General features: G+C 42.8%; 1 protein-coding gene across 4 annotated transcripts; it reads right to left on the bottom strand.

The window, feature by feature from the left end:
- Positions 1–561: 561 nt before the first annotated feature.
- On the bottom strand, positions 562–11,878 carry LOC119495989 (RING finger protein 122-like). 4 transcript variants are annotated; one of them, XM_037782962.1, is made up of 6 exons: positions 11,078–11,878; positions 6,001–6,157; positions 3,662–3,704; positions 3,535–3,576; positions 1,907–1,989; positions 562–1,177 (listed from the first exon to the last, which is right to left on the bottom strand). In XM_037782962.1, the coding sequence occupies exons 1-6, from the start codon at positions 11,115–11,117 to the stop codon at positions 1,057–1,059; spliced, it is 486 nt and encodes a 161-aa protein (XP_037638890.1). In that variant the 5' UTR covers positions 11,118–11,878; the 3' UTR covers positions 562–1,056. The 4 variants fall into 4 exon arrangements, with proteins under 4 accessions (XP_037638890.1, XP_037638892.1, XP_037638893.1 ...); XM_037782964.1 differs by having other exon boundaries at positions 11,138–11,868; XM_037782965.1 differs by lacking the exon at positions 11,078–11,878 and adding an exon at positions 10,972–11,072.
- Positions 11,879–12,726: the final 848 nt, after the last annotated feature.

Raw genomic sequence — 12,726 nt, 5'->3', positions numbered from 1 at the left:
GGGTGACATTAACCACAGTTTTCCTGCAGGATAAGCAATTGATTAAACCGAAGCCCATTTAAAAAGGCAAAAAGTGGCACTCTTGCTACCAAAATAGACTGTAGAAAAGCGTGGAAGGAGCATTTGTGACGTCCATAGAATTGAAAAGGAGCTTTTTGAAGCCTGGAGTTTAGGATTTATGTCTAACTGTTAACTTCGCCGTTTAGTGGAGCCAGACAATTGAGGGCTGTTGAGGAGTAAACTGGGATTTCATTAGGCGGCAACCTCTGGGTCTGAAAAGTGAAGCCATTGCGGAAGTGCCTTAAACTTACATTCTTTCTAACAGCCAGCAGGGGGCTACTCCTATGGTTGCAAAAAGAAGTCTGATTGTATAGAAGTCTATGAGAAAATGAGCCTACTTCTCACTTGATTTATTACCTCAGTAAACATTGTAAACATGAGTTTATGGTCTCAATCTCTAGTTTCAAGTCTTCTTCAATACAGCATGATGTTCATTTAGTAAATTATGGTCCCATTTAGAGTTAAATAGACCATAAAGCAGGGTTTGCTTTAGGGCGTGGCTACCTTGTGATTGACAGATCGCTACCACGGCGTTGTCCGGTCTGGGTGTTGTCCGTGTTTTCGAACTTTAACCCTTTCACAGTGTGTTTTCAGTTCATGAAAGTTAATTATAACATTTTTGGTCGTCTAAAAGTTTCCGCGTTCGATTGTATTTAGCTCTACCCTCTCGTGTCACTTCTGGTTGCAAAAAAAACAAGATGGCGACGGCCAAAAAAGCCAAACTCGAGGCTTCAAAACGGCAGTCGACAAACCAATTTCATACACGCATAAATCCTCGTCATTGTGTGCCAATGCTGACGGTTGCAGTCTCTCATTTAGAGGATCTGCAGCTTTGAGGCACTTAGCTTAAGCTTCTGGCTATTTACTCATTTCTACTTCCAGAGTAGCTCTGCCTTAAAAAATGTTTGCATTACTAAAACTACAATCTGTTGGATAGTGAAACAGGCTTTATAGTGAGTGGAGAGCGTAAGGTGCTGCAGGACATGTGTTCCCCTCTCAGACCTCCAGGAGACTCTGCGGCCGCTCAGGTGCTTGTGGGGGGTCCGGCAGGAGGCGGCAAATGGGCTTGTTGCACATGGGGCAGACACTGCGGATCTCTAACCACTTTAACAGACACCTGAGAAAAGCAGATAGATGAGAGACGTGTTACCTTGTTTTGTCATTTCAAAGGAAGACAAAGTATGCAAAGTTACGCAGGTGGGTCTAGGTGGAAGTTTAAGAATCAAGAACAAAAAGTTCAAACAGGTTAATTAATAGTTGTAAAACAGGATGGCAGACAGACATACAGGATATGTACACAGTTCAAAGGGGATACAGGTAGAGATATGTCAGTCAGAAAGACAAGCAAACTGGTCTAAAAGCCCTGATGTCAATGTCACGCCTACGCTGCAGGGCAAAAACAGGTCTCAGTTGTTTAAAGCATGCTCAAACACGCAAGGTGTTGTCAGGAATTCGTTGGTTATTTTCTGCAGGGCATCCTGAAATTTTTTATTATGAATTTCCCTGCTTCAGCTGTCAACTTGAAGGCAGAAATCCATTGTGAAGTGGAATTTATGAGTCATTCCTTCGAACTGGTTAGTCCAGCTTTTTGCACATCATGAAGCCTTTACCAAAATGCAAAAAAACAAAAACAAGGCTAGAATAATATTTTGTGGTTTTAAAAGGCAGGCCTATATGGAGCCACTGACGATGGATTTGCAGCCACAGTGACTATCCACATGGTTCGAATGAAAGATTGTTTGCATCCTCAAGCATAATGTGTGAGTCAATAAAATCAGCTGCATGATCACCACTCAAATGAATCAAGTCTGGAGTTGAGAAACGGTAGTATAGTTGCAAGACTTACTTCTTGTGAAAAGCGTGGGAGCATGGGCACACTCCAAGCTCGTCCCTGCTGCGAAACTCCTCTAAACACACTGCACATGTTTGCTGAAAAGGGGAAACAAGAGGTTTTGAAATCAGTTCATAACCGACACTTGAACTGTTTTCAGTTAACACAGCATATCCTGATAGAAGCACTCCTTACTATGCAGCATTTACAAAGTCAGAACGATAATGCATCCATTCAGCAGCTACTACTGTGTAATTCTTTGTTAAAATTGTCACCAATAAAACTTTGACTGCACTTCAATAATTTCATCACTGCCATAACCCCTTATTCATACTAACACTGTACAATATGTACTATCAATCTTACAAATATTCTGTATTTGCATTTTGCATACAAGCAATAAACATGCTTTACCCTTTTTAACATCTAGGTAATGATGGAAAATGCACACCAAACGAGCCTACTGTCAATTCAGCCTGTTCTCATTCCCAGGGCGTCAATTACCAACGTTTTTTCACGGCTGTTGTCGTTCGATACCGCCACACAAGTCACCCTTTAGCGGCGGTGGGAGAAGCACCGGGCTTTCAAGTAACTACAATGTAAACCCATTCACGGCCACAGTAAACGCTCAGGGAAAGTGCTGTGGTGACGTAGTTTAAAGAGTGAAAAAGACACACTAAGGACAGGCGGGATGGGAGGTGGATGGGTCCAACAAACAAAGGGCTTTCGGGTGACCGCTGTTGGTGTCCCGTGCGTTAAGTTTCACTTTCACTTTACAATCAGCTGTTCATTCGTGTCCCATGTTCACAACGTCCAGTCACATTTTCACTGTACAAACGTAGTAATTTTAAGCCCAACCATGTAGTTTTTTCCTGTGTTTACTGCGACCGAAAAGTGATGCCGTGAGGTCTGACAAAGCGGCAGTACATGACGAGGTGGGATGAGATATATTGGCCAATTTGGTAGTTTAGCAAAATTAGTTGTCCAAAGATATAATACTTTATTTTTTAAGAAGATCTCTAAAAAGCTTCTTCTCAAAGTTCCCACAATTTACAGATTGCTGCCAGCTCTGAGTAACTATTTCAGTTGTGTGAATTTGTCTGAAATTAAGCTTATATACTATAGACTCAATTTAGTATAATCTCACTTCTCCCAAACTTGGCCACATTTATTATGCAGTATAGAATTGGGACATAGCTGATAAGACAGACAGAAGAAGTGTCTCATGACAGCAGCAGTGTACCGGGGAGTAGCTAGTGTCTGACCACACATACAGAACCACCTTTAAAAATAGCCTAAATGAAGTATGGCGACTTAAAAGGAGTCATAGGAAGGAAGATATAATGTTTGGTTGCGTGGTTATCCTCTGAACTTCAGTGAAATATTCACCGGGACAGCAGTAACTCAGACGTTGATTACATGTGCAATATTTTTAACACTATAATTGGACTTTGCCAACAGTAATAACTAAAAAATATGTCTGTTTTTCCAGCAAATTACAGATTCACTGTCCCTCATTACAGCAGTAAATTGTCGCCATTCATTCATTTTGCGACATTTTAAATACTTGAGTCACTAAACTGCTGCAGCATGTTTTCCACATTCATTTACGCCCCATTAGCCGGTCAGCATTGTCAACTTACACCGATTAGGCTCAGCTTCTTCCCAGCTCCTTTCAAAACAACCTGTTGAGCAGAATGGATTTGTGTCATAATGCAGAATTCACCAGAGACAACAAATGAATTACTGGATATAGTATGATCATATTACCTCATTGTAACCATACTGTTCTCTTGCACCTTGTCGCCTGAGTCTGTGAAGTACAACAAAAAAAAAACTTATCATGCAATGTAATTTTGGGCCTAGTGCTCCATATCTGTCTTCTTCAGGACATGTCTTGTCACGCTGTATGAATCAGCTGAGATTCTGCCTCAAGCTTCCCTGGAATTCACACAATGCCAAATTCAAGTAACAGCCTGTGCATCTATCTACACTCCCCACGAGCACATCTATAACACTCTCAAGGAGAATCCCCACTGAAATTCTGTCTTATTAAAGGACCAATATGTAATATATTTGCTCTAATAGATCATAAAATGACCGTGATATGTTACCAGAGATTAAGGAAACACGCGTAAATGAAATACTGGCTTCCCTGACAACAATGCTACAGCCAGTATGTTCCGATCCGGAGCGTCTGTTTTTGTTTTGGCTGTTCCCGTCCACTGCCTATTTCAACACCCCTTTGCCACATATGAAACAAATTGGCACACAGCAAACACAGCCTTCTGCAGCCGTGGAAGCAAGCAAATGAACTGGATCAACAGAGATAACATTAACGTTAGATTCTACCCGACCTGGAAAGCCTCGGGTCATCTCTCTGTAGGGTTATCAAGGCAGCGAGTATTTGAAACACACAGCCGTTGAAGTGATTCCGACTACTGCTGCTGGTCAGAGGCAAAGAACGTACAGTATATATTGCTAAGAAGTGAAAGTTAATTGGTCGTCCCATTGCAACGTCAGCGCCCAGCAGCAGAGCTACACCTCCGCCATTTTGGACTGAAAGCGACTACCAGGCTAACCAAAGGGCTAACGCCGTGATGCTAACACATGCTAACGAGTAACCGTCACACCGGAGGAGCAGACGGGCCGCGGCTCCAGTGTTTTGAATTTGGACTGCAGTACTCATTTTAAAACGCTAACTGTCAGTACATATTGTTCCTTTGAATTGATAATAAATTGTTGAATGTCTAAATAGATCACTGTTATTTTGGGGTCGGTGTACAAATATAAAATATGCATTCATAATTGAGATGCACACCGTTTTGCCGTTTTTAACTTTCTTGTAAATGACTGATTTTACAGGTGTTCAAGGCAACTCTGGTGGCTTCTGATTTTGTCAACACTTATTACTTAACATAATCCCACAGTTTTAGATTAGATCAGTAGATTTTTCAGATATCTTCCTGACAGCCAAATAAATCAACAAAGTTTAACCGCCTCAGCAAAGATAAATCTTTGAACAGGTTTTTCCAGAAGTTCCGGAAGTTGACAACAGTTCACTGACTGACCTAATTCCAACCTGTCTGTAAAACCCTAATGTTAGGGTTAGTAATGTTCTTCAAAAATATTTTTTTTCTTATATTTGTTGAAATTCTATTTACATCCCGACAGCAATAAATAAATGAAAATCCAGTATCTGTAGCCGTGCTCAGACGGACTTGGCGTCAACATGTACGCACTCAAGTCGCATTGATGACGCATTGAGAGTCGATCACTCAGACCACATTCAGAGGTGGTCTGGGCCACATATGACCACATTCTTTTAGCAGTGTGTACGCGAATGTGTGCTGGGCCACATTAAGGACCTCCTACTCAACTGACGTATCGCTGAGGTCTCTGCGCTCCTCATGTGAATAGACAGACGAGCGCTTGTCTGCCTCGCGGCATGGAAATGGCCTATGTGCTCTACTGTATCCTGTCGGTACAACTGTATTTTATTAAAATATATCTTATCTGTAGGCTACATATCTACAGACTCAGACTAGGCACGCAAAGTGCATTATTCTCATACTGGTGGAGATGTGTTGGTGTCGGTGTTTTTTTTGTTTCCGGTGCTCTGCACAGAGCTGGGAGTCCTCTGCATTACCTGAACATTACCTGAATCGACGGAGTCTAGTTAATTAAAATACTAAAACTTAGTCTGTAACGAGTATTTAGACTCTCTTGCTTATTTAATGTTGGCTTCTACAGATAAAAACAACAGCTATATTGTATGCAAGGAGTTCAGGTAAGGTCTCTCTGGAGGCAGGATGAAAGAAAGTGTAAACAACAAAAGAGTAGATCAGAAGATCAGAAAATAACACCTGGTATGCACTAAAGGTTGCAGGTTAATGATCTGTGACACAAGAGCTTCTTAAGGAGGAATTTACCTTTGAGGCAGATTACACAGCACCTTTGACAGACTGTGGGGTTAAACTAGGATGATGTCTCCAGTCAGATGTGGTCAGATTTTTAAGAACATGCTAACACTAGTCCAGTACAGCAGTCTGACACATGTGTGAATCCTGTACAGAAGCTCTAACCCAGCCTTATCTGTGGTGTTGTACCTGAACAGGTAGCAGCAGAAGATGAGGGTGAGCATGAGGATGAAGAGGCCGATGCCCAGGATGATGATGTAGACGTTGAGTGGCAGGTGGAAGACTGGTTCGGATGTCATCTTGCAGTAAGGGTCGGAGTTCTGCAATCCAAGGTCACACAGACACCCTGAGAGGACGGGACACATGAAACAAGAGATTACACACAGTGGAAATTGTATTAAAGGTCTGTCTGTCTGAATATACCTGTATTCACCCTTTGTCTCTGTTTTAGCGCTGGTCTCTTTAAGCCCCCCTCCAGAAAAAGCCCAGTCTGCTCTGATTGGCTTGCCGAAAAGGTATGGTGCACCTTTGCAAAGGTAGTTTTCAAGCCATGGGCGATATATTCTAATGAGCCTGCATGTGACATAGGAAGAGCCCATTAATACCAGCCCGTTCTCATTCCCAGGGTGTCAAATAGCGATGCTTTGTCACGGCCGTCGGCATGAAATACCAACGCTTAAGGAACCCTTTAGTGTCGGTATGACCGGTACGCACCGGGCTTTTCATTAACTACAATCCCACGTCACTATTAAACGCTCAGGGAAAGTGCGCCAGGAGTGTGGTGACGTAGCTTTAAGAGCGAAAAGAGACACACAGGGCGGGCGGGAGGGGAGGTGGATGGGTCCAACAAACACAAGGCTTTCACCCAGGAGACCGCTGTTTGTGTCCCGTGTGTCACGTTACAATCAGCTGTTCGTTTGTGTCCCGTGTTCACAACGTAAAGGGTCATTTTCACTGTACAAACGTAGTAGTTTTAAGCCCAACCATGTATTTTTTTCCTAAACCTAACTATAGTGGTTTTATTGCCTGAACCTAAGCAAGTGTTTTTGTTTACTTCACAACATTAAGCACGTGTTTACTGCGACCGAAAAGTGACACCGAGGGGTCTGATAACGCGTCAGTATATGACGAGTTGGGATGAGAACGCGTTGTTAATACAGCTAAAGCAACATGGTTTGACTACCAGGAAAAAAAGAGGAAATATGTCTTAGGGTTACACCAGTATCACCACAGTGTCACAGCAATTACAGATGATTTTCATAATGAGAAAATGCTCAGATTTGTATTCTTGTCAGGGTGAAAAGCCTCTTAAACTGCATTCCGAACTATCCATTGAATATTTATTTATACCAGTTCAACTATTAATGCATACTTGTGTGGAAGCAACCGTCCTACAGACAGTGATGTATTAACAATTTTTATAATAAATGCAACTATTCATTAAACTGCATCATATCCATCATATCAACATATGATATTTATCATAAAAGGCGAGTCTAAACCAGCTTTGTCTTCACACAAAGAACAAGGCATGCATGAACAAAGCCTAACGTTGGTAATAATACAAATATTCATTCACGTTTTCAAATGCGTTTTGAAAATATATGGAAATGTTATTTTTTAAACATGAATAGCCACCGTAAACAAAGCTACAGTCACACGTAAGGAATGTAGCCTACAGCATGTGGCATTTAGAAACTCAACAGAATTGTCTTTCCACACAAAGTGCATAAAGGGCATTTTTATGGCATTTAAAGACTGAATCCTTTTGAAAGCATTGAAAGATCCATGTTTGAGTGATGTTAGCATAAATGGTTCGGTGGGGTAGTGGGGTGAGCTTCCATGTTTCATTTCTTTATGAATGATCCAATTATTTGACTATTTGTACAAGGGCCCTTCACTGTATATTTTCTATCATCTTTGTGTCCTCTTGTCTGGATAGTAGCCCGCTTGACTCTATCAGAGCCTATAGCCGGGTCTCCATGACAAACGTATCCCATCATACATCACCCTGTCCGCCTCCTATGGCGAGGATGTGGTGTACGTATCTGTGTAACTTGTAAGGCCCGGCACACGTGCACCACACACACCGCATCTGTGAAGCCTCGTATTTCAAATTGCAACGTAATACTGTTTACACTGTAGGGGATTCTTGAGCTGCACAAAGTTTTTGAACTTGGGTGAAAGTTGAGATATGAGTGCTTGTGTGGAGAGGCAGCGTGTAACAACAGCGATCTAATGGAGGTGGAAAGTGAAAGAGTTGCACTACACATGCTTTTAGTCCTTTGTTTAAAAGGGATACCAATTTTAATTGGTATCTTTGATTGGTGCACTTATTGTAAGTTGCTTTGGACAAAAGCATCTGCTAAATGAATGTAATGTAAAATCTTTATGGCATAAATCCATAGAAATCAGGATCAATCTGAGTTAAGCTACAGAATCTATCCTCATAATGTTCATACCAAGAGAGAACCTTCCACGTATTTACAAAGTTCATAGATCTCACAGCAAAAGCAACTCTCCAACCCTGCAAAGCACTTTCATGTGAACTTTTTACAACCGTCCTTGCGTCACACAGGAATGTGTTCCACTTCTTCTTGGTCCGCGTCTTAGCCTGAGAGACTAGTTAGTCGCTGGAGAGCGAAGTGTTTTCAGCCTGAGGGGCTCGAACGTGACAGTTTTCATTCCACACGGTGCACGTCAGCCTCAAACCACAGGAGTTAACTATTTCTTGAGGTCAAAATATACTGCGGTGGCGACCTGCTGGTTCAAAAGTCATTCTTTAATGGACAGGGGTCGAGACAGGAGGGTTGCACATGTACAGTTTTGGGGAGGGTTTGACAGGAGGTTTGGGTGAAGCTGGAAGCAGCTGGAATCTTAGCACAATGTTGGTAAATCATTGATAGTGGAGCGCTAAAAGGTAGGCCACTGTGCAAATGCATGCAGGACTGTACCTGAGCCACTGTTACACAGAAACAGTAGCTTTGCTTTTACATATTTTGACTGGAAAACTATAAAAACCTGATTGTATAACGACTTCTTTTAGAGGTCTAAGTTGTTTTTGTTTAATACGCCTGAGGTCATGTCTGCGGTAAAAACACACAATAAACACATTGTTATCATGGTTGTTATTGGTCAGGTCATGACTTTGTGCATAAAAATTCACATTAGGATTGGGTTGTGGCAAGCTATTCATAAATCCAGTGGTAAGTTTGTGTGGAAATCCTTCCTTTTAACTACTAGCTAGTTTCAAACTAGTGATTTACTAAATTAAAAAGAATAAGAAGCTAGTCAAGACTTTAGTAATGTGTACATTGGTTGCTAGGAAACATGCAATTTAAAAGTTTACATCTTTATTAAACAGCATTTAATGATATATGAGCAAGCTAACGTTAGTTTTGTCAGTCAGTTGACAGTTACACGTGGCAGTTACTGGGTGTAAATATTTAGTAACAACTATGAAAGAAATAGTAACTTCAGTTCTATGAGTACGTGCAAAGCCCCCTAAAGGGCTTCACTATTGGTTTACATCATCCAGGCTCCACCTCGGCACCCTGACGGCGCATTTCCACCAGATCCGGTGACTGAGGGCGTCTCAACGCTGAGATTTTTCAACTTTATGCAAATGAGTCAGCGCAGCGCGACGCGTCCGGCTCAAGAAACTTGGACCAAGTTGTTAAACTAGGCGATCTAGTTCTAAAATGAGATTCAGCAGCGGCATCGCCTATTTCTCACCTAAAATGTTTTCAGAAGTAGATTTTGGTGGATTGTTTAGACGAAATAATGGGAAATTTATGAGTAGGCCGCTATGTTGTTTCACCAATTACGTGTGTGTGAACCCGTTGGGGCACAAGTGAAAGTGGAGAATAATAATAGAAATGGGAGGAGCAAATTATTCACCTTGTGCCGTTTCCTCGTCGGTATGGGAACAGGAAACGCTACACGTCGGTGGTAAACTCAATCCATCACGGGGGGACATGAGCTATCACCCAGCAATGTGACCTCACATGAGATGGGGAGAGGAGAGAAAAGCCCGTCCCAGGTGGGATGCTTCTAATCAAAACATGTATTACAACTGAAAAAGTCGACAAGCCCAGCAGAGGAGTCTGAAGCTTACGTGGGCTGCACGCGTCTCGCTTGGTCCTTATGGTAAATACTCGGGACAGATTACCATGACCACTGTAGGGCGAGCCAGGGAGGGAAGTAGGCTGCTAATAGTTTCTGCTTACAGTAAGCAGAAGTTGGCTCTGCCATCAGGGCACCAGCGACATAAGGCCTCTGTTTCAGATGCGTTGGCCGTAGTTAAGCGAGCGAGCGAGGGAAGCAGCTTGCTAGCTAGTCCTAAACCAAATTAGCAAATGTTAGCAAGTCATGGTGTAGCTAGAGCTGGTTAGATAGTGTAGCTAATGACGTAGCCTGAGCAGCACTAGCCTAGCAGTTAGCAGAAGTGTCCGGTATGTCGTCAAAGAGGCAGTAACACAGGACCTTTGTCACAGACGAGCTGGTCATCTTCCTCGTGGTATTAGTAGTAGCACGGCTAGTTAGCCACCAATGCTTAACGAGAAACTTCAACAGGACTTGCTTAGGGGGACATCTCAGCATCAGGGGTGACAATCGGTTTCACTGAGGGCTGTGTTTTCCTCAATGTGGCTGAGAGAAAAAGAGAGCACAGCGACAGGTGTGCTGGTGTTTTATATGGCATGTATGCAACCACCTGATTAGGCGATGTGCAAAGATGCCTCAGGGTGCTGAGGCGGAGTCTTGATTGATGGGTAAACCAACAGCGAAGCCTGTTAGATGGTGAAGCAAATACGAAATAGAACTAATTTGTATGTTATTAGTAAACACATAAATTAGGCTAAGTTTGAACTTAGGAAAAACCTGTGCAACCGGCTCCAGGACACTTACCGTTACACCATTGGGCAGGATGCATCAAATATGCAAATGTTCGGTTGGCAAACCCCAGAAAATCTTTGGGGTCGTGACCTCTACGATATCACAAATTCTGGTTCCCACAAGCTCTGAACTGTACGTCCTCTACTTTTTAGGTTCAGACTAGTTTAACCCTGATAGCAGAGCGGATGTGCAGCAAGTTAAATCCGTGTGGTCTGGAGTAAGCAGATCTGATTAGAGACTCCCAGTTTCTCAAGAAGACATTACCAAAATAAGCAGCTGCTCATTTGAACCTCAGTCTGCAGTGATGCTTTGCCACTAAAAGGACAAAGACTTGGAGATGAACCTGTGAGCCTTGTGGATAAAAACACACCAATGTCACAGGCAGTATGGAAATATACTCCAAATCCCATCCAGCACTCTGGTTATGTACCTCTGGCTGAGCAGTCGTTGCTTTTTTGTTTTGCCTCCCCTTCAAAACATTGTCACGAGGCTCTCCCTCCCTTCCTCCTCTTCTTCTCTCCTTCCTCTCTTCTTCTCTCCTCTGTCCTCTCTTTTTAGATCTCCACGTCGCTTTCCTCTTCTCTGGCTGTGAAAACCTGCCGTGGCCAATTATGGAGAGACAAAGGGAAGGACATGGATGGGTTTCCCAGCAGCACGGCCAGTCAACCAGGCAGGCAGCCCTCAGTGTTCCTGTGGAAAGCAATGTCTCATCTCTTCCTCTGGCTTCCTGTTCTGAACAAAGAGCACAGGGAGGTGTATAACACAGGAAGACAATGCGGCTAATGTTAATTCAGATCCAGGCTCTCCTCTCCTCTCCTCTCCTGTATTTTCTTCTCACATTCACTCTCCTCCTCTCTCCTTCCTCGTCTCCACTTCTCGTCTACAGCCCTCAGTTTGTAAACAGATCCCTGCTCATGTGATTCGCTGTCTGCATCACAGCTCTGCTTTCACCGCCCCCTCCTTCCTTCTTCCTCCCTCCAACCCTCCCTCCCCGCCCGCCCGACTGCCTGCCCTCCCCTTACCTCTAGCCCCTCTGGGTTTTTCCTTCCACCCCGCCACCCCCTCCTTCCTTTGCAGCTGCAAGCTATTATTGAAGTGGCTGCTGAGCAGATGGCAGACAGGCAGATGTGGAAACAGGCGTGGTGAGGGGCTGTGATAGGACAGTCATAAGGTAGTTTTATATATTACAAACTAGGGCTGTCAATCAATTAAAATATTTAATCGCAAATAATCGCATGATTGTCTATAGTTAATCACGATTAATTGCAAATGAATCACATTTTTTATCTGTTCAAAAAGTCCCTTAAAGGGAGATTTGTGAAGTATTTAATACTCTTATCAACATAGGAGTGGGCAAATATGCTGCTTTATGCAAATGTATGAAATCAATGAACAACACAAAACAAGGACAAATATTGTCCAGAAACCCTCACAGGTACTGCATTTAGCATAAAAACATATGCTCAAATCATAACATGGCAAACTGCAGCCCAATAGGCAACAACAGCTGTCAGTGTGTCAGTGTGCTGACTTGACTAGGAATTGCCCCAAACTGCATTATTATTATCATAAAGTGGGCATGTATGTAAAGGGGAGACTCGTGGGTACCCACAGAACCCATTTTCATTCACATATCTTGAGGTCAGAGGTCAAAGGCCTCCTTTGAAAATGGCCATGCAAGTTTTTCCTCACCAAAATGTAGCGTAACTTTGGAGCATTATTTAGCCTCCGTCGTGACGAGCTAGTATGACATTGTTGGTACCAATACAACCTAAAAATATCGCAAGTGGTGTTAATGCGTTTTAGAAATTAGCCCTATTACAAACATAATGTTGGTAGAATTGGCTGATACCAAGTCTAGTTTACACAAACTCTCTCTTTGTTTATAAAAGATCATAACCTGAACTGATCCAGATGGAGAACTAATCCATTTCCACCAAGACGGGATCATAAACTGGGCAAAGCGGGCCCCAGGCCCTTAGGACCCAAAGGTTCCAAGCTCAACGTGTGGTGATTACT

Source organism: Sebastes umbrosus, chromosome 10 (genome assembly GCF_015220745.1).
Source record: "Sebastes umbrosus isolate fSebUmb1 chromosome 10, fSebUmb1.pri, whole genome shotgun sequence".
Classification (NCBI taxonomy): Eukaryota; Metazoa; Chordata; class Actinopteri; order Perciformes; family Sebastidae; genus Sebastes; species Sebastes umbrosus.
Note: the sequence above shows the minus strand (reverse complement) of the source record. Positions and strands in the feature narration are given on the sequence as shown.